Source organism: Nannospalax galili, unplaced genomic scaffold (assembly GCF_000622305.1).
Source record: "Nannospalax galili isolate Female #2095 unplaced genomic scaffold, S.galili_v1.0 scaffold768, whole genome shotgun sequence".
NCBI classification, from domain to species: Eukaryota; Metazoa; Chordata; class Mammalia; order Rodentia; family Spalacidae; genus Nannospalax; species Nannospalax galili.
This window is the reverse complement of record NW_008360317.1, coordinates 7,145,634-7,168,140: the sequence shown is the minus strand read 5'-3', so window position 1 is coordinate 7,168,140 and position 22,507 is coordinate 7,145,634. Positions and strand designations below refer to the sequence as shown.

General features: G+C 40.6%; 1 protein-coding gene across 1 annotated transcript; it reads left to right on the top strand.

Moving 5' to 3' along the window:
- The first annotated feature begins 6,276 nt into the window (after positions 1–6,276).
- Positions 6,277–21,893, top strand: Pomp (proteasome maturation protein). The gene is made up of 6 exons (XM_008825052.2): positions 6,277–6,456; positions 8,753–8,850; positions 11,437–11,497; positions 16,377–16,478; positions 18,757–18,850; positions 21,731–21,893. The coding sequence occupies exons 1-6, from the start codon at positions 6,454–6,456 to the stop codon at positions 21,796–21,798; spliced, it is 426 nt and encodes a 141-aa protein (XP_008823274.1). The 5' UTR covers positions 6,277–6,453; the 3' UTR covers positions 21,799–21,893.
- The last annotated feature ends 614 nt before the right edge of the window (positions 21,894–22,507 follow it).

Below are 22,507 nucleotides of genomic sequence, written 5' to 3'. Positions count from 1 at the left end.
TCTTCTGGACATAATATGGCTGTTACACCCATGAACTTACAGCACTAGCGGATACCTGCACAAGACTGAGTCCTTCAACATTCTGTCACAGATGGGGAGGGGCTCATGAGGCCCCACCCCTCCAAAAGGAGCTATAGGCAGTTAAAGGTTGCTGGGAGTGGGGCAGTCCTACAGCTGGCTCAGTGGTATAGACACTGGTTCTTACAAATGGCTATCTCCTGGTGCTGCCTTATCACAATGACCCATGTTCATGCATTAAATCTCTCTCTCTCTCTCTCTCTCTGACAAAAGTGGGAGGGGGACTTGGGAAGAATAGATTTGGCAGGAGGAGGAAGTAGGTAAGATGATAATAGAAGACTTTGATAAAGTCTTCATATTTTTATATATGTATATGAAATTGTAAACAAATAAATTTTTTAAAAAGAGCTAAGGACAAATATGAAACCAGCCTAGATATCAGCAGATGGGTGAATGAAGAAAATGTGATATACAAACAACAGAGTTTTATTCAACCATAAAGAAGAAAGAAATTGCTACTTGTAGGAAAATGGACAGGAATAGAGATGATATTAATTGAAAAAAGACAGACTCAGAAAGACAAATATTGCATGTTTTCCTCATGTGGAATCTATGTATACACACACACACACACACACACACACACACACACACACACACACAATGAAAGTAGAAGAGTGGTTATGTGGATGGGGACTGGACTTAAAAAGGAGGGGCTGGAGAAAGAAGACAGGGTACTAGAGGGAGAAAGAAAAAAAATCGTGATTTCATATGTTGACCCTAGATTTGAATATGGATATAGATTATAACATGAAAACAAAAAGGATGATTTGAGGAGAGGATGGGAACCAGCAGGAATAATCTACTAACCAGAGAGATAGTAGAGGGGGAATATAAATGAAGTACAATGATACATATATGTGAAAATGTCTTAATAAAACCCACTGTTCTGTATAACTAAAAAACTTAATAAAAATAACTGTGCTGAAGAGTGGGCCCACAAGGAGCCCGCAGTCCATAGAAATAAGCAAGTGAGAAGGCTCTCCTTGTAACAGACTGTAAGAGACCAGGAACAGTTGCAGGAGAGGGTGCCATTATATTCCAGTATTTTCTAATCACTTTCCTTTGCCTTTCGGAAGCCCCCACAGCACATAGTCACCCAAAATCCCTGCCCTGCCGGCTCTTCCTGATATCTGTGTAGTCTCTATTTGCCATTGTGTTGCTAAGAGCTGCTACAGAAAATGGTGAACTTAGGACTGGAGAGATGGCTCAGTGGTTAAGAGCACTGACTGCTCTTCAGAGGACCTGGGTTCGATTCCCAGCACCCACATGGTGCTATGAACCATCCTTAACTCCAGTTCCAGGGGAATCTGAAGCCCTCTCTGTCCTCCGCAGCACTGCACGACATGGGTACACTCACATACATGCAGGCAATACACTCATACACATAAAAAAATAAAAATAGTAATTTTTTTTTAAAAAGAAAATGGTGAAATTGCTGATGTAGTGCACCACAAACTGACGACATTTATGACCTTATGGTTCTGAACCATTCTTATTCTTCTTACTGACGCATTAGCAAATTCTCCATGGTGACTAACCAACTTTTCTCCTTTTGTAAATCTCCCACCAGCACTTCTCACAACATAACATAACATAACATAACATAACATAACATAACATAACATAACATAAACATCAGGTAAGAGCAGTTATCACATTTCAGTTCCCACCTGCAGCATTTCGACATCATCTTACAGTTACACCTGAATAAAGAAGCAGCCTGACTCTTAGCATTCATTTTTAAGGCCAAGAGTGGACCCAAACTCTGAGAACCACCTACTCCTTCAGATGGCTCAAGGAACTGCTCCTGAGACAGGCTTCAATGATACTTTTATTGAAGCAGCATTTCCAGGGTCAATTGGGGATGTGAAGCTAGGATCTACCCTTATCAGAGAAACTTGCCCTTTGATCTAGATTATCTCTCACTTACAATTTCAGGCAGACTTCTCCATTCTTCTCCTTGTTTGCAATGAGAACAGCTTCCAGAACTTTGATATTTTAATCAAGTATACCCACATATATTCACCATCTTGGGTGGAGGGCAAGGTGGAGTCCTGAGGGAGTATGATCAGGTATCTAGGTCACCAGATGAGCCTAGGGCTCAGTAAGCTTGCTTACATTATAAGCAGTAACATTTTTGGTTGCAAGGTTGGGTGGAAGTCATTACTGCAGGTTATGTCCACATTGTGGTCACTACTACACCCACAGTACTCCTCCACAGTTCAGGACTTCTTCACCATTCCTTCTCCCACTCTAAGAACTCTATCCCTGCCCCAGGTTCTCCTCCACATCTGCTCAAGTCATCTGAGAAGTCACTACCTCAGTCCTTCCTTCTTCTTGTTCCTCTCTCCTGGCTGTCATCACTTTTGTTCCTTTAACTCTTTCTGAGGAGGGGGTTGTTTTCGTTTTTTTGAGACAGGGTCTCATGTAGCCCAATATGGCCTCAGATTTGTTATGTAGCTGAGGCTGGCCTTGAACTCCTGACTCTCCCGCCTCTGCCCCAAGTGCTGGAATCACAGGCATACACCACATCTTCCTGCTTCACTTTCTATCTAAGGTCTGTCTAATCAACGTTGGTCTGTCCACCATGCACATGAAATAAATCCAAATCCTGTTTCTCTTTCTTGACACTGACAACTTTCTGAAAAGATTAATCTTCAGAACTCCATTTTGTTATGGGTATAGGAATTCTCCTCTACCCTTCACGGTTTGTTTTCCCACAGTTCCAGTTATTCTTGGTCAACCCTGATCCAAAAGTATGAAACAAAAAAACTAGAAATGAACAATCCATGAGTTTTAATTAGCTGCTATTCTAAGGTACATGATGGAGTCTCAAGTCTTCCCACCCCATCCTGCCCAGAACATGTATCACGACTTTGTCTAGCATATACTATCTCACTTACCAGATCCCCTGGCTAGATGTTGTGGTCTTATTCTGTTGTTAATAATGGCCAAAAGGTGAAAGAAGAGTGAGGCAGACAATTTGAATAGGCCAAAGAGAAGCCCTAAAGAGCTTCCATTAGAGTGAAAGTTCTCTATTTAATAAGGCTAGAAAACAAAATCACAAGCTGAAGTTATAATATCTACAGCACATTTTCAGAGAACCCACATTCATATTTCTATTACTGTATGCTGTCATAATTAAACTTCATCATAGGTATTTGTGCATGGAAATATAGTTATCTGTAGGATACTATCTGTGGTTCAGGCACCACTCAGAGTCTTGGACTGCATCTCCTATAGATAAGAGAATCTACTGTAATTCTTAATTCCTACGAGTTACTCTTCTCATTTCTGTAATGAAGTATCTGATAAGTAGCAACTTAAGGAAGGGTTTATTTTGGCTTACAGTTTGAGAAGGGATATAGTCCATCACAATGGGGAAGACATGGCAGAAAGAGCATAAGGCATCTGGTTACATTGCCTCTGCAGGAAGCAGAGGACAGACAGGAACTGGGGCTTGGCTATAAAACCTCAAGGCCCACCCCCAATGACTCACTTCCTTCAGCAAGGCTCTACCTCCTAAAGGTTCCACAGCCTTCCAAAATAGTGCCACCCCTGGGGACCAAGTGTTCAAACACAGGAGTCAATGGGGGACATTTCATATTCAAACTATACCACCTAGCAATTTGGATTCTGATCCTACCATTCTGCTTAAATTGTTCACCAGAACCATTTAATAGTATCCCATTAGCCAAACTCCACATCAATGGTACTTGCCCTGCCCTGCCCCCCTAAGGGGAGTGTGTGTGTCTGTGTGTGTGTGTGTGTGTGTGTGTGTCCATCTCTTTGCAGTGCTGGGGATGGAAGCAAGTCCTCACAACATGCTAGGCAAATGTTGTACCACTTGGCCATTTGCCCACCTTAGGCAATTTCTTTTTTCCTAATCTATTATTACTGTTGTTGTGTGCATGTGTGTTAAGCACAGGCACGTAAGTCCTTCAGGTTAGTTTTCTCCTTCCATGTGGCATCTGGGATTGAACTCGTTGTCAGGCTGTGCAACAAGCACTTTTACCTATTGAGGCATCCAGCCGACCCCCAAGATTGTTTCTTAATCTTGACATTTTGTCTTCCTCGGCTCTAGAGAATTCCTTGGCTCAGAGATATTTTCCTACATCTCTTTTCTTCTTTCAGCTTTCTCCCAAACTCTAGAAGAGACATTCACTATTTATTAGATATGAGGTCTTTTTGAGTGCCTGGCTGGAATATGCAAAGGACTGCCATAAGGACAAAAGAGCCTTTAGTTGGGGTTTAACCAAGCTGCTGTGGTAGGTCAGAAGGTAAGTTAATTCCAGGTCTGTAGACAACACTGTAATTTAAGTCGGGAGAACCAAATCAGCTGATGAGTTAAGAGCAAAAATTAGGACTCAAACTGGGTAGGTGGCATATAGCTATAATCTCATCACTTGGGAGGCAGATGTAGGACTGCCACAAGTTCAAGGCCAGCTTGATCTACATAGGCGTTCCACTCTCAAAGAAAGACTCAGAAAACAGCTAAAAGCAATAAATGGGAAATGAAGAGTGAGAACAAAGGAAAGGCATTCTTGACAGATTCTGTTGAAGTTGACCTTGTATTTGGTTAGCTCATACAGGTCACCAGACTGGCTTCAGTGTCAAGGAAGACAACAACAAAAACAAACCTGGGTCCTCTGCAAGAACAGCCAGTGCTCTTAACTACTGAGTCATATCTCTAGCCCCAGATAAATTTTTTTTTTTTTTTTTTTTGGTATTTTTGGGACAGGATCTCCCTGTAGCCCCAGCTGGCTTGGAACTCATATGTAGACTAGGCTGGCCTTGAACTCGCAAGAGATCTGCCTGCCTCTGCCTCCCAAATGCTGGGACTAAAGGTGTGTGCTACCATGCCTGGCCAGATAATAATTTTGAATGGCATTTTTCTTCCTTTTTTATTACTAATTTCTAATTGGTATACAAAGTACTACTGGGTTTCACTGTGACTTTTTCATTCATATATGACTATAGTTTGTTCCTATATGCCCTACCACCCCCAGTCTTCCATGGTTTTTAAAAGCTTTATCCTTAATCTAGCCCACAATGATCTGCATATAAACCTTACCTCCAGCTACTTTAACTCACACTATTCTCTGCCTTACTTTCTGACCTTTAGGTAGACATGTTTTCCCTCAGTTCACTTGTTTCACAGGCAAGTCTCCTACCAATGCTCTTTTATATACCCTACTGCTAAACTAGCCAGCTTTTATCTTGGCTGTCAACCCAAGGATTTCTTAAGTCATCACCATTACTTGTTGGCAGAACATAGTGCTGTTTTTTATCACATTTTATTTGAAAAGTAATAGTGTAATATTATGACCATGAATTATGAACTCAGGCTGGGTCCTGGGGTATATTTTTGTCTTTTTCTTACCTCTAAAATGGAGTAATAGGGACTGGAGAGAGAGAGAGTGCAGCAGTTAAGGCATTGGCTGCTCTTGCAGAGGACCCAAGCTTGGTTTTCAGTGCCTACTTGATGGCTAACAACCATCCCTGACTCCAGTTTCAGGGGGATTCATCGCCCTCTACTGGCCTCTTCAGGCATTGTACACACGGTGCACACACGGTGCACTTACATGCCAAGTAAAACACTCATACACATAAAAACCAATTAATCATAAAAAAATTTTAATGGTGTAATGGTAGTACCTACCTCATAAGGTTATTGGATTTAGGGCGACAACTCAGGTAAAACAAGTACAGTTGTGTTGATATGTAGTTCTAAGAACCTAATATGGATTAACCATATAGACATTACCTAAGTTGTCACTCCACAAACCCTCCAGCCCTTGGAGTCGACCTGCTCCTCTAGTCCAAGCTAGTCTGGACCTTTGAGTTCTTAGCCTCACCACAGGATTCTGAACATAACAAGCCTCGGACATTTGCTTTATAAATATAAAAGTAAACTAGAAAGCCTCATGTTCAAGGTCTGCCTTCCTAGTTCAACAATCTTAGGCAGGTCACTCACTTCACCTAGGCCTCATTCACCCTCCAGTAAAACGCAACGCCCAGCTCTGAGAGGTACCTGTAGCTACACAGTCACGTGGGCATCTTAAAAACCCGTGCACTAGGCTGGTGGAGGTTTACTAAGGCGGGTTCCCATCCTCTTCCCCGGACCCGGCTCCCCCCGCCTCGCCCTCCTCCACCCCACACCATGGCTGCGCCCTCCACCGTCGATCCCTCGGGATCGCAAGCGTGGGAGCCTCGGCCCGGGGCAGGTCCCTCCACCACCCGCACTCTCTTTCCTTCCTCGCCGGACGGACGCACTTCCGGCGGATGTAGGGGGCGTCCCCGGAAACGGAAGTGAGAGTCGTGGCCTACTGACAGTAGCGGGTTGAAAGCTGTTCAAGGAACAGGGTGAAAATGGTGAGTGAGTCCTGGGCAGCCAAGTTCCCGGCTTGACTCCTCCGAGTCCGGAGCTGCGGCCTGTGGCGCGGGGACGATCGGGGCTCCGAGTCCCCGGCTGCGGTCTGTGGCGCGGGCTCGAGCCCGGTGCGCGCTCCCTGTTGGCAGCTGAGTTGGCTGCGCTCTGTCGAGTCACACGGTGCGGCAGGTGGTGCAGGCCCGGGGCTGGCGCGGGCGGTGTTCCTGGGAGCCTTGGCCCAGTCCTGTACCGGTCCTCCGGTGGGATTGCGTTCCATCCCCAACGCCTTCTCAGGCCCGGGCCCCATCCTTGTAGTTGGCGCGGAGCAGAAAGGGCACACCAGAAAGTGGAGCGTTCTGTGGGTGGCGCGAGACCGTAAGGCCACCCTCTCCTTGGAGGCGTAACCCGGAGTCCTCCAGCTGTGCCCCCCTGTAATTTCCCGCTCTGTAACTGTTTGATGATCAACCCTCAATTGTAGATCGCATGTATACAGTTGAACCTTCGGTTACAAACATTTGTCAGTGTACCTGCTATTTGCCAGTATCGTTAGTACATCTCCCTCCCCGCCCTCCCGCTGGCCTCTCCTCCCTCCCCACTTTCTGTTTCTCTTTTACTTTATTTAGGCAGACTCCTGAGTCACTATTACACTAACTTGGTATCAGTTCTACTAGCAAGCTATCCTTCCAAGTCTAGAGCGCTTGTGTTGGCAAATACTGCTAATCATTGTAAAGTGTGATAAACACTCAGTAAAGTAAAAGGTTTTTATACCTTTACAGATTTGTTTTTCTCTGATACGATATTAGAAACCTTAAGAACTAGTCCTAATATTTTACAGGACAGGGGAAAGATGATCACAATATAACCCAGAATTTACAATAGCCCCCCACCCCATTTCTTTCTTAGGGTCTCGCTTGCATAGTCCTCCAACTCAGAGATCTACCTGCCTCAGCCTCCTGTGTACCAGGATTAAAGGCAGAATTCCCCCTTTCTTTTTGTGTAGAGGAAACTTTTGTCCCTTTACAATGAAGCAGTCTGGCAGGAGAATGTTCATGTAGGGCCATAAAGTCAGTTAACATTGGGAAAGCTAGAACCATACAATTCTAGTCCTGGAGGGAGTTCAGCTACCTGGCCAAAAGAGTCTGTGCTGGGCCAGTAGTCACCGAGCACTTGAGTGATGGTCAAGGCCAGATTGTAAATTTTTTCTCTTAATTCACTTAATTCTCTTAATTCTTGTAGATAGAGAAATGGGAACACATTGTGCAGGTTCTTGAATAACAGACTAAGGAGGGCCTGGATTTTATTCCTCAGGTGCTGATGAATCAGAGAAAGGGTTTCTGTTTAGCAGTTTTGCTGGGTGAGGTTGTGTATTTTAGGAAAACCTTGCTGTTCTGAATTGGAAGATTGGTGCAAGTCAAGAAAAGCAAGTCCCGGGGTGCGAGTGAATCCCTGTGTGAGCACTGCCAACTAGGAAAATAGAGATGAATTAAATCTTAAAGAGCTGGTTTCTTTGAATAGTTTATTCTAGATAGTAATAGATACCGAATTACTTGCAGTTTTGCATTTTTGTGCAGAATTGCGGGGATATTAACTTGAGCAGTTAGTAATGTAAAATTGGATGTAGGGTGACATTAGATCAGTTCCAAATGCTCTGTTTTAAAATTTTTATTTTATGTCATCTCAATTAGCTAACTCTACCCTCTTACAGAAACCAAATTCCCCCTTTCTCTTAGTTTCTATGATTCCGTTTTCCTGGCTATGTTGTCTTAATAAACATTTTGTTGTTGTTGTTCTTAGACCTTGTCTCTAAAGATTAGAATTCCCCAGGATTCTGTCCTCAACCTTTTCATTGCATTAAACATTGTAATCTAAGGGAAGGATCTTTTCAGTGAAGTACATCTAATTGATCATACCATAAACCTTCCATGGCCATTAGTTTTAGAGTAAAAGTCAAGTTGTTTTGGTGTGTAAGACTGTCCATCTTTTAATTTTGCCACCTCATTTACACATTTATTTAGTCATTTCAAACTAGTATTTTTTCACAAATTCCTTCCCATATAGCAGCATTCAGAAATCAGACCATGAGTCCTTCACCCCCAAATGTGATATTACTCATTGTGCCTTGTGTGCTCCACTGTCATAGTACTTAAAGGCTCCTCTTTCTGTCTAGATCCTGGGCTCCTTGAGGGCACAATTCTTATTTTCTCTCTCTTTAAATAGTGTGTTAGACTTAAAATGTTCTATGTGTATGCATGTTTAAATTCTTTTTGAATATAATAGTGTTTTTAATTTGTGTTATAGAATTCTAGAGGACTTGGATTGCAGCTAAAAGACAGCATTCCAGTTACTGAACTTTCAGCAAGTGGGCCTTTTGAAAGTCATGATCTTCTTCGGAAAGGGTAGGTGGAGGAGTTGTGACTTTGACTGTGTTCTAATAAATTGCATCTATGGATTATTTTTCATGATACCCTTTTTTTTTGTAGGCTATAAATGTGTATTTAATTTGGGGTATCACAAGGAATATATCTTAGATATGGTGGGGAGGGGGAAGAGGTCTAGATGTTTCCTGTAGTAGAAGACTCATCTAGAGTAGTAGGAGAATAAATAGTAGGTAGGTTTCCAGGAGGGGCCTCCTCCTAGTACCTGGTACCTAGTAGTATGGTCAGTAGGATTCTTTTGTGGGGAAGAGGGGAGGTGGGGAGGTGGGGAGGTAGGAGCAGTACTGGAGATTGAACCTAGGGTGCCAAGTAATTGGAAGTAAGTGTCTTATCACTGAGCTAGAGCACCAGTCCTCGATTTGGTAGGATTCTTATTCCTACTTAAAACTCCTCCTCAGGCTATTAACTGAGGAGCAGTTCATTTCTCTTTTGGAGGCACTAGAACTTAACAGTTAAGATGATAAACTCTGGGCCTGGGGAGGTAGCTCAGATAAAGTTCCTGCTGAGCACGCATGGCCTGAATTTGAATCCCCAACACCCACATACAAGGCAGCCTTGGTAGTGTAACTGCAGCACTGTAATTACAGCACTTGGGGTGGGGGGAGGGGGAGCAGAGCTCCAGAGCTTGCTAGCTAGCCAGCCTAACACAGACACAGATTGTTATTTTTAAAAGATGATGTACGCAGGCTGCCTAGGTTTGGATCCTAGGTCTATCATTCACTGAACGTGTAACTCTTGACAAGTCAAGTGAGGTTAATAATAGTACATATCTTACTTTGAGGAATAAGTGAGTTAATACCTGAAAAATACTTTAAACAGTACCTGTCATCAGTACGCACTAAGTAAGCTCTGGCTGCTGCTGTTTTTCTTTTTTAGCTTTATCTTAGTTATGCCTGTTTCTGTAATTTCCTTTGTGTTTTGATATATGCCTTTGCTTTTCTTTTTTGGCACATCAGTTTTCTGCTTGGTCGTATACTACTCCCCCTCATGTAAAAATTTTGTTTCAGAATTTAGTAATTTAGTGCTTACTTTTCTTGAAATAGAATGACATTCTAATACTGGTGTCTGGGGTTATACATAATCCCTTTTAGTTGTAGTAAAAGATACAGTATATTGCATTTTGAATTGGAGGCATAATTCTGATTGTAGTAAAGTTAATAGACTAGCCGCTAATCAAATCCTGGTGAGTGCCCCCCCATAAAATGTTAATTTTTTCTTTCCTGTATAATAGCCATTTTCATATTCTACTTTTGGATAATGTTATCACTAAAGACAATGCTCAGTAAGTGATTGTTGCAGAATTTCTAGATTTCTTGGAGTTCTCAGATCCTAGTTTAGACAGTACTTAGCATGACGAAGATTAGTGGTCTGGTTCTAGGTGTGCATCACCTAACAGTACTTTGTATATAGTAGGTGTTCAGAAAATGTTAAGCATGTAGTTTTGGCATATCTTTGTAAAAGATATATTAAATTTGGAAGAGAGGCTTAGCTATTTTGTACTGGGAGAAATATCAAAATTACAATAGCAATAAACATGCTTATTCAATTCTTTTTGAATTTAATTTAAAATTGTACTAAAAGACTTAAATTTATATAATGAGAACGGATAAGAGATGGCTCAGCAGTTAAGAACACTGGCTGTTCTTGCAGAAGACCCAGCTTCAAATCCCAGAACCCACATGGCAGCTAACAACTGTCCATAACTCCAGTTCCAGGGGATCCAGTGGCCTCTTCTGTCCTCTGCAGGCATTGAACAACACGGGGTGCACTTACCTACATGCAGGCAATACACACATACACATAAAATAAAAAAAAATAATAATAAATATTTTTTAAAAGAGATGAAAGACAAAAATGGAACTCAGTAGAAACAGTTAAATGTGCACTAACAGAATACAACAGCTTTTCAGCAGCATTACTATTAATTCTTTAGTATAGATATAAGACATGATTTGGCATATTTTTGGAAAGTTCCCCTTAGTAATTGAAGTCTTGACCAGTGTCTAGAATAGATGCATTTTGAAAGAGTTAAGACACAGGATATCAGAATTTTCATTTGTAGTTCTCTGCATTTTAACAAAGGTATCAATTCTAATATCGGCACAATCATGAGAGAGGACAATTTTTTTTTTTTTTGGTCTTTTTAAGACAGGGTCTCCCTGTAGCCCCAGCTGTCCTGGAACTCACTATGTAGACCGGGCTGGCCTTGAACTCACAGGGATCTGCCTGCCTCTGCCTCCTGAGTGCTGGGATTAAAGGCGTGCGCCACCACGCCCGGCTTAAGAGAGACTATTTTACCACCTCTGCAGTACTGTTATATAATCATATGTATGGTTTGTTTTATTTGTTTTGATTTTGGTTTTAGCTTTGGTTTTTTTGGTACTAGTGATCCAGCCCAGGTCTCTTGTGTGCTAAGCACATGATCAACCATTGAGCTATACCCTGTGCCCTTGAGCTCCACTATTACACTTACACTTTTTATACTGCACTTCAAGCTCTGCCTGTTGGATATGAAATCCCCTTTACAATTTTTTTTTTGCCCTCTAGGTTGTCTTGTGTGAAAAATGAACTTTTGCCCAGTCATCCTCTTGAATTATCAGAAAAAAATGTAAGTATGTTACGTATGTCTTTTTACCTTCTACTAGAAAAATACTTTAGTAATACTTTTGTTGTTTCATAATGAAAAGCAGTTCTGGTGCTGAAGATTTGACCAGACCAGGAGGCCTTATTTTCAATATTTGTGTAATGTGTATATATCCTTTCTGTCCTTATGAACATCATTGAAGGTTAGCGCATTGTTCCATTAGTCATTTTCTCATTTGATAACTCCATCTTCCCCCTGTCATTTTTGCTACTGTCATTCAAGTCCACATCTAGCAACTCTTCTCAAGCTTTGCATTACTTCCAAGTTTCTGAGGGTCATAGCCACTAGGCACAATGCCATCCTTAAGGAACTTAAATTAACAGGGAAGATGAGCAATGGATAAAAGTCTTCATAGAAAAGTGCCAGAGAATATCCAGGATTTTGCACCCATCACTGCTCGGGGGTTTTGGAAGGCTTTAGAGGAGGGGGCATTTCAAAAATTTTACATCAATATTCATTAGGTACAGAAATGAGAAAAGATCACCCCCTACAGAGGGAATAGCATGTACACATCTTTTGAAGACAACTTAAAGGGTTCCTAACATTTAGGAGAAAAAAAAAACCAGCTTATTACTTGGGAAATGTCACCCAGGTTACATAAAGCTCATCGATTTCTTTCCCCCATTTTCCTTTCTTCCTCTTTAGCAAGGGGAAAGATCTTGCTATAAAGAAGAATAGAACAAATAATAAATTGTAAAATTATAAGAAAGATGAGAAAATAATTTCTAGTTGCCATAAGTGCATGTAAGTTTTAGGTTCAGAAGTTGACAGCTAAGCATATGCTTAAAAGTATGTGATTATGAAACCATAATTGATCATTTTTGAGAAATAATGGAAGGAGAGACAACCGCCTCAAAACTGAAGACAGATAAATGCCCCAGTTCTCTAAAATGATACAATCTAAAAGTAGTTTGTGATAAAATTGGTCCCACCACTGTTTTGTTTTTCTTATTGTTAGTTGTTGCTATTATTTATTGTTGTTTTTCTGGTTGTGGTGCTGGTAATTAGGCCCAGGGCCTTGGACATGCTAGGCAGGCATTCTGCTATGGAACGACATCCCTGGCCTCTATCATCTTATCATCTTTAATGTGTCAGCCATATTCTGATGTTAGATTTGATTTGTAGCCTTGTCACTGGTATTGAGTTAGCTTTTTCATTTTCAGGTATCAGTAATTTACATGTCTGTTACTTTTTTTTTTTTGTCTTTTTTGAGACAGGGTCTTCTTCTTGTTCCAGCTTTCCTGGAACTCACTATGTAGACCAGGCTGGCCTTGAACACACAAAGATCCACCTGCCTCAGCCTCCCAAGTGCTGGGATTAAAGGCGTGTGCCACCACACCCAGCATGTTTGTTACATTTTTATCTTGCTCAGTGTGTGTGTGTGTGTGTGTGTGTGTGTGTGTGTGTGTGTGTGATTGAAGATTGAACCTAGGGCCTTCCTTGTTCAGGGATACAGCAAATGTTGTGCCATTAAGCCGTATCTCCAGCCCTTTTTTTGCTTTTTATTTTGAGACAAATTAGTACAGGTTGTCAGGCTAGCCTTGAACCCACTTTGTAACCCAGGTAGTTCTTGAGCTTGCAGTCTCCCAGGTAGCTTTGATTAAGGCCTATGCCACCAGGCCTGGTTTCCTCATTTTGTGTCTGTGTCGTGTGTGTGTGTGTGTGTGTGTGTGTGTGTATGTATATGTATGTGTATATATCATGCTGGGTACTGAGCCTCAGGCCTTATGCATGTTAGGTAAGCACTCTACCACTGAACTATATCCCCAGCCCTGTTACAATTGCTGTAAGCATTTAAGTAAAATCAACAGTTAAAACCAAGCTGAATGAGTTCGTTTGTCTTAATTTGTTCTTTCATTAAGTTACAAACTAGTCAAAGAATCAAATTATCTGACAAGGACTAAGCCCAGGATGAGATGATGAATGATAGTCTGAATGAGAATGATACAGGAGTTTTTAGGTTAAGAGCCAGAGCCCTGGCAGCCCCAATAGGCTGTTCTTTCATTAAATTACAAACTAGTCAAAGACTCAAATTATCTGACAAGGACTAAGTCCAGGATGAGATGATGAATTACAGTCTAAATGAGAATGATACAGGAGTTTTTAGGGTAAAAGCCAGAGCCCTGGCAGCCCCAATAGGCCTGTCCCAATATTCCAATTAAAGGAACCAGTCTTAGTGACAAGCAGAGAGTGGAGATTCAGTCAGTGTGCGTACATTGCGAAGAGAAACTGATAAAAGGGTCCATTGACCCCAAATCTGAGTCAAGGCGAGAGGTTTAGGATTAAATAGAGGAGGGACTAGGGAAAGAAGTATGCATAATTAAGCCATCCTAGTCTAAGTGTGGTCTCCTTGATCATAATTTCACCGTAGTCCTGCAGGGCAGTCGGTCTGCAAGAGGATCCAAAGAAGTCCCTGTTGTTTGAGGGGACAAGGTGGTACTTGGGGTGATTATATCTGCCCTAGGGTATAGTCTCACCTTCATGGATAATTGCCCCCATCTGAGGGAATCTGTCCCTCTTGTGAGGTTTTGTCAGTCTTAGAATTAAAGGTGACCGCATATTTAGGCAGTGGTGTCTATACCTTCAACATTGAAAGATGGTTGAGGTAAGTTTAGACATTCATGGAGTGATTAATTTACCTGAGGTCACAGAATGAAAGCAGACATGTAAGACTTTTATTCTATGATTAGTTACCTTGTGGGTCAATGAGGAATCATTGTCTTTTGGCAAACAGTTTCTAAGGGCCTGGTTTAATTAATAGTGCAGAGTGAATTGTTTATGGCTGGCAACCTCCCAGGTAGCAATGACTAATTGACAATTTCAAGGGGGTATCTTAGTAAAGACATTGACCTCTTCCTGAATCTTAGGTAGGAATACTAAATGTGTATAAACATTGAGGATAGGGGCTGGAGAGATGGCTTAGTGATTAAGAGCACTTGCTACTCTTGCATAGGACTTGGGTTCTCCTCCCAGCACCTACATGGTGGCTAACAACTGTAGTAACTCCAGTTCAAGGGGATCCAGTACCCTCTTCTGACTTCTACAGGCATTGTCCAGCACAAGCACACTTACATGCATGGAGGCAATACACTCATACATACAAGATAAAAATAATGAAACATTTTTGCTGGGTGTGGTGGTGCACGCCTTTAATCCCAGCACTTGGGAGGCAGAGGCAGGCGGATCTTTGTGAGTTCGAGGCCAGCCTGGTCTACATAGTGAGTTCCAGGACAGCTGGAACTACAGGGAGACCCTGTCTCAAAAAGACAAAAAGAAAAAGAAAAAAAAAAGTTTTTTTAAAAGGACTTGAGGGTAATCATAAGGGTACCTAGAGTTTTCTGAAAGGAAAGCTTGTTCATTTTGACTAATTGAACTATATCATGGAGGCAAAATAAAACTAAAGACTAAGTCCAAACTTTTAAGAAAAATCTTTAGTGAGGTGAGTGTGATATTCTGTATTTTGGGTAAACCTGTACAATTTTAGTTGACTGTATGCTCAATATAAGAGAGTTGATTAATGCCGGGTGTAGTGGTACACATCTTTAATCCCAGCACTTGGGAGGCAGAAGCAAGCGGAGCCCTGTGAGTTCAAGGCCAGCCTAGTCTACATAGTGAGTTCCAGGCTAGCTGGGGCTGTAGGAAGACCCTGTCTGAAAAAGACCAAAAAAAAAAAAAGAAAAAAAAGGAGAGCAGATTATGGTAGCTGCTAAAAAGAAGAGTTAATAAGTCTTGGCCCTTACTAATGACAAAGCAAGGCTATAATTAAAGGAGATTATGTTCTCACTTTCCTGTGTTTTTAAGATTTATTTTTATTTTGTATGTATGAATATGTTGCCTGCATATGAGTGTGCCACATGCATGCAGTGTCTGTGGAGGCCAGAAGAGAGAATTGGCTCTCCTGGAACTGGAGTTACAGATGGTTGTCTGGGTGCTGAGAACCACTTGGGTGCTCTGCAGGAGCAGGAAGTACTCTTACCTACTGAGCCATCTCTCCAGCTCCTCTTGGTTCTGTTTTGAGCAATAACTGTTAAAGGATTCTTTGATAAGCCTGAGTTAGATTGGCCAGAATGATGATATGTCTTCTACTTAGGTCTACTCTCCAGGTTTTCTTTCTTAATCACATGACCAGCTAGTGACAGCCTCTCTTTGGTGAATCTTTGTGGTACTTACTGTCTTTTAGTGTTCCTTAGTACAGTTGTAAAGTTGAACTACGTAGTCATGCTCAGTAACTAAGTAAACCTAGGTACTTTGCTTGTTATGGTCTCCTTATCTGTAAATGAAGTTAGTAGGCAACTATTCATTTGTATGTTACTGGCTTCCATTGCTCTCCATGCTTGAGAACTACAGTTTGATAGTGATGGAAGATGATGTTCATCGTCCTTCTCTGCTAGGAATGGGAGTTTATACCTACAGATCAGACAGCAGTGCCTGAAGACATGTGACATTGCTGGGAGGGAGACAGGAGACAGGCAGATCCCTGCAGTTCATTGGCAGCTAGTGTGGCTGAATCCAGGCTCAGTGAGAGACCTTATCTCAAAAACTTGAGATGAAGAACTATTAAGGAAGATACTTAATGTTGACCTCTGACCTCTACATGCAACACATATGTACATCTGTATCCAAATGCACACAAGAACATCACCGTGTGTACACACACACACACACACACACACACACACACACACACACACACACACAGGTATGTAGATATAAAAGTTGTAAAGTTTATCAACTTCAGTTATGGATATTAAGCCCTTAACCTAAATGTTGCATTATGTGTCTGCCAGTGGTGTTCTGAAAGCAGAATATTGACTGTAGCGCTTACAGTTAACATTGTCTGTAGTTTCAGCTCAACCAAGATAAAATGAATTTTTCTACACTGAGGAACATCCAGGGTCTCTTTGCTCCACTGAAATTACAAATGGAATTTAAGGCAGTGCAGCAGGTGAGTTAATTTTCTCCATGTGTGTTCTCCATGTGCTGATGCCAGTCATAGGGGTTCTGTTTTCATAACAGCTGTAATTAGACTTTCCTTTCTGTGTTCCTTTACAACCTAGTCTGCTTCCATGATTCCTACTTCATACAGGGAAAAAGTTGTTTAATGGAAAACATCTTCATATGAGAAACTTGGTCTCTAAAAACTTACCTTTTTCCTTTCATGTTTCTGCTTTCTGTGGGTTGAATATATACCTGGGTAGACCTGTTGTCTATACTAAGGAATAAGTATGTACAACATGTCCTTCTACCTGTAAGGACATACCCCTGCCTGTGTTCTGGATTCCATCATATCACACTATTTCAAGGAACTCCCTTTATCAATGGTCCTGTCTGTAGCAGACACCTTTCACCTCTTCTTTGTCTCATCAGTAGCATTTATATACATTCAAATCTATTGTGTCAAAATTTTATCAATCCAAAATTGTTTATTTATTTATTTATTTATTTATTTATTTATTTATAGACAGAGTCTCACTATGCAACCCTGGCTGGTCTGGAACTTGCTCTGTAGAGCAGGCTGTTCTTAAACTCACAGAGATCTACATGCCTCTGCCTCCTGGATGCTGGGATTTAAGATGCGTGTCACCACACCCAGCCTAAATTTCTTTGCTTTTTTTTGTTTTTGTTTTTCATATTATTTTTATTATATGTGTATGAGTATATTATTTGCATGTATGTAAGTGCACCCATGTCATGTACTTCCAGCAGAGGTCAGAAGTGGGCATTGGATCCCCTGGAACTGGAGTTAACAGATTGTTGTTAACTGCCAGTGGGTGCTGGGAACTAAACCCAGGTCTTCTGCAAAGAGCAGCCAGTGCTCTTAACCACTGAACCATGTCTCCAGCCCCCCAAATTTCTTTTTTAAAAAAATGTTTTCTTATTTATTTTATGTGTATGAGTGTTATGTCTGCATGTATGTAAGTACACCCGTGTCTTGCAATGTCCGCAGAGTTCAGAAGAAGGCGTTGGATCATCTGGAACTGGAGTTATGGATGGTTGTTAGCCACCATGTGGGTGCTGGGAATTGAACCCAGGTTATCTGTAAGAGCAGCCAGTGCTCTTAACCACTGAGCCATCTCTCCAGCCCCACAAATTTCTTTATAGCAAGTTTTTTTTTCACACTGTTTGCTCCCACAAATTTAGTTTTTTCAAAGTATCTGTTTTCTATATGTATTTGTTTGCTTCTTATTCATTTGCCCCACTGTCTCTGACTCCCGTCACTGGAGAACCTACTCCTGAACAATGTAAATGTGTTTTCACACTAATTTGCTTGGACACTGTAGTATTTACCACTCAGTGTACTCAGAGTAAAGACACTGAGGGATAGATCTCATCATAACTGCCTTCTTAGTTACATACAACATATATGATTAATTGCAATAGCATCATTCATTACTGACTCTTATTAATTTATAAAATTATCTTCAGAAAGGCCAGAAATTCACTTTGGGTGCATTAAAGTTTGTTGAGTACCATACAACTATGTGCCGATGACTTTTCTATGTAGATATGTTTCAGTACCCCATGCTAGTTTGCAGTATGTCATAGATGAGGCAGCTGAAGCTGTAATGAATTAGGTAACGTGCACAAAGCAAATGACTGGGTAATGATGAAGTCAGAGTTGAGTATAGGTCATTCTGCTTCCATAGCCTGTGCTTTCTCCCTTATGCTGTAGTTACCAGTCTGCAGTATATGTTAAGGGGGGGAAAAAAAAAAGCCATATTAGTTGGAGTGACATTGTGTTTTTAAAAGTTTCACAAGCGGCCTTGTCTGCATTTCTGATGGCTACTACTATTAGAAAAGGTTCTACCTCAAGATTTGTTCTGAGAGCAGCACAAAACAATATAGAAACAAAATATCTGTTCCCTAAGTAGAGTAATGCTCGATTGAGTTGGATTTCTGTAGGACTATGAGTGAGGCATGGTGTTGGGCTTTGGAGTTCTGCATTTCGTCAAGCAGCCATACCCTGAAGGGAAGCAGCACCCCCAAACATATACATACAGGATGGGATTAAAAAGTGTTTAATAAAAGCTATAATTTTAGTGACAACATGTTTTAAAACTTGATCTCTATCTAAAATATGAATTGTTCTTCCCACAGGCTAAATTGATGTTTTACTTAGTTTTGTGAATTTTTCAAAGGAAAAGTGAAAAGCATAAAATTATATTTTGTCTTCTTTTCCCATCTTGCTTTTTCTAAACTTGCCCTTTTTGCTTTTCTCCAAGGTTCAACGTCTTCCATTTCTCTCCAGCTCAAACCTCTCACTGGATATTTTGAGGGGCAGTGATGAGACTATTGGTTTTGAAGATATTCTTAATGGTGAGTGCCGTTCACTGCATTAAGAGCCCTATACTACATAAGATGATAGTTACAAAGAGAATCTTTGTCCCCATGGAGCTTAATCATGGCTGATTAGAGTCATTTGTAATTATTCATAGCAGTAAGGTTCAAGTTTTTAAAAGTGAAGATTGCTTGTGAAAAGTTCTGAGGTTAGTCATTTTGGTCAGCAGCAGTTGTTCATGAACTGAGCATCAAGGCTGATGTCAGTATAAACTTGCTAGTGTAGCTCGAAGAGTGATGTTCATTCCAAGATTCGCATTTATGGGACTGGTTTTTAGATGACCAAAACAAATGAGATGAAATCTTCTTTTCAGACATTAACCTCCTCGTCCAATAATGTTTAGCTATTGTGGAGGGTGAGCAGAACAGGAGAACCTGTCACTTTAGCCAAATCTCCCATATTGTATTATGGATGAGAGAAATGACTTTTTAGTAAGAACAGTGCATGCAACATCCTACTTCCATATCTGAGGAAGATAAACAAATATAATTCTATCTTGTTTACCCCCCTACCATCAAGTTCCAGCAGTGCAGGAGAAATAGGAAAGCCCAACAGAACTGGGTTTCACTTAGTTTTGCTTGGCCGCTGATACTTGGTAAGGAAATGCTGTGGACAACAGAAGTCTAGTAAGCTGCCTCTTTAAGACTCTTCCCTGAAAGAACTTAAAAAAAAGAGGTTTAGGGGCTGGAGAGATGGCTCAGTGGTTAAGAACACTGGTTGTTCTTGCAGAAGACCCAAGTTCAAATCCCAGCACCCACATGGCAGCTAACAACTGTCCATAACTCCAGTTCCAGGGGATCTGATGGCCTCTTCTGTCCTCCGTGGGCATTGCACAACATGGATGCACTTATCTACATGCAGGCAGTATAGTCATAGACATAAGATAAAAATAAATAAAATATTTTTTTAAAAAAAGGTTTAGTTATTTTTATTTTATGTGTGCCTTGCCTGCATGTATGCTTGTGCATCACATGTATGCAATGCCCACAGAGGCCAGGAGGGGGTGTTGGATTGCCTGGAGTTGGAGTTACAGGTGTCTGTGAGCAGTCATGTGGGTACTGGAAAGCAAATCTAGATCCTCTGCAAGAGCAATAAGTTTTGGTGAGAGTGATAATGCATTCCTGGTAAAGAGATTCAGAAACTTCATAAAGTAGATTAATCAGATTCTTCATGTTACCCAATCCCATTTTGTCCTACATTACTTAGTTGTTTGGGATGTTCTTTATTATTTCTTTCCAGACATTTTTCTGTGTCTTTATACAGATGTATAATTAGAAAAAATTTGGCATTGTTTTATGTTTTTTTTTAAACAAAATTGGCATCCTGCTGCATATTAAAATATCCATATCATATGTATTGATGGGTCTTTTTCTTACTCAGACCAATGTCTGTGGACATCTTTGCCTGCTCTTTGTATTCATGCCAGTTTGTTACTAGGGCTGCTTTGTGGTATGACCCATTTTGAGACGACAGACTGCTGAACTGCTGAGACACAATAATCTCCAGACTCTGGCATGATCCAGGGAGGAAGTGCCCACATTGTTACACTGTGCTGTTACTTATTATAATATGAATGGTTATTCATTTTTATATACTATGTTAGTCGGGCTCATTAGACTTTATTACTATTGAGGAAAAGACTTTGTTTTTTTTTTAATTTTTAAAAAAATTATTTTATGTGTATGAGTGTACTGCCTGCGTGTATTTTAAGTGCACTTGTGTCGTGCCATGCCCATAGAGGTCAGAAGAGGGTGTCAGACCCCCCTGGAACTAGAGTTACAGGTGGCTGTTAGCCACCATGTAGATGCTGAGAATTGAAGCCAGGTCCTCTGCAAGAGCAGTCAGTGCTCTTAACCTCTGAGCCATCCCTCCAGCCCCCACAAAAAGACTTTGGTTTTTTTGGGAGCATTTGTAGATATGAAATTTTAAAGTTTTTTTAGGTGTGTTACTACAGGTTAAGTATAATTTTTTTCTGATACATCTATAAACATGAGAGTGATGGATTTTAAGGCGTTCTTCCTTTGGAATTCCAATTTATGTTTGTGTCTATACAATGGAGCAGAGAATGATACAGATAAAATGTGTTTTCTTTATTTTAAAATCAACTATATTGAGATATAGTTGACATGCCATTGGATATATCCAGTTTTAGGTGTACGGTTCTGTTTTTATTTTTTCAAAGTAAGACATTTTATGTATTTATTTTTGCATTTTACTTATTATTTTTGTTTTATGTGTGTTGCCTGCAAGTAGGTAAGTGCACCTGTGTCATGCAGTGGCCATGGAGGTTAGAAGTGGCTGTCAGATCCCCTGGGACTGGAGTTACAGACAGTTATTAGCTGCCATGTGGGTGCTGGGATTTGAACCCGGGTCTTCTGCAAGAACAACCAGTGTTCTTAACCACTGAGCCATCTCTCCAGCCCGACATTTTATTTTTAATTATGTGCATTTGTGTGTGTCTGTGGGGAGGTATGTGCACATGAGTACAGTGCACACAGGGACCAAAAGAGGGTGTTGGAGCTGGAGAGGCAGTTGTGAGGTACCTGACATGAGTGCTAGGAACTCAACTTGGGTTCTCTGGAAGAGCTCTTAACCATTGAGCCATCTCTGCAGCTCCCAGTTCTGTGTTTTAACAAACGCATTTAACTGGGTCCCTTTAAATCAAGATGTAGTGTTGTTTCACCACCCTAAAAGTCCACTTGGTCCCTTTTCAGTCAGCCCCCAGCCTCAGATAGGCAGTAGTCTGCTTTCTTGTCACTTTGGATTCGTTTTGACTGGATTAGATTTTTATGTAAGTTGGAACCATTGAATTTATTTTTGGAGAATCTTTTATAATGCTTGTTTTTGTTTGTTTTCAGATCCATCACAAAGTGAATTAATGGGTGAACCACACTTGATGGTGGAATATAAACTTGGTTTACTGTAATGCAGCCTGTGTTCAACGATAGAAGTGCATCTTGTACGTGTCTTTGTTATAGTTGATGTGCACACTATTAAAGTACTGACACATGAGCATCAGCATCCGTGATCCTTTGAAATTATTTGAATCTTTGGTTTTGGGCTGTTCAGCACTTGAAAGCTTAAGGTGATCATTTTAAGGGTCCTGGTTGATAGTAAAGCAAAGACTTTCTACATTTGTGAAAAATTGTTTCTCATAAATATTGTAAAATTGTCCACAGGTTCCAATTCGACCTACTTTCTCTTCATTTTGTCAATTTAATTTTAGATAACCATTATATTTGAGCCTGCAGGATGTGTAGTAGCATCTTTCAGAAGAAACATTTGTAATTGGTTTGGGTAACAGTGATTCAGACCAAGGCAGAACTGTGTTTCTGTGATCTATCAGAAATATCAGAATGATATTTACTATATTGATGCTGTTTTAGAATTAGAGCTGTTTTAGATTCATTCATGTTGAAAGTTTGACTTCAAAGATTTTTTATTTTGGTCTTTTAGGTGAGAAATTCGATACAGCAACCAGCAGATATAAACTTTTGTACTTCATAGATTTAATATGTATTTTATGTTATCAAGCAATATTCTATTAAAGAAAAATAAAATTTACTTGTTTTTAAGTTATATGTCAAGATACTTAAATTTCTTAGTTATTAGATCATTCATCCATGAACAATTCT

What these genes read in the sequence shown, in the direction of transcription:
- Pomp (XM_008825052.2), top strand. An exon ending in CATGATCTTCTTCGGAAAGG is followed by an intron (nt 8,851 to 11,436) that starts GTAGGTGGAGGA and finishes TTTGCCCTCTAG; the next exon opens with GTTGTCTTGTGTGAAAAATG. An exon ending in TTTTGAAGATATTCTTAATG is followed by an intron (nt 18,851 to 21,730) that starts GTGAGTGCCGTT and finishes GTTTGTTTTCAG; the next exon opens with ATCCATCACAAAGTGAATTA.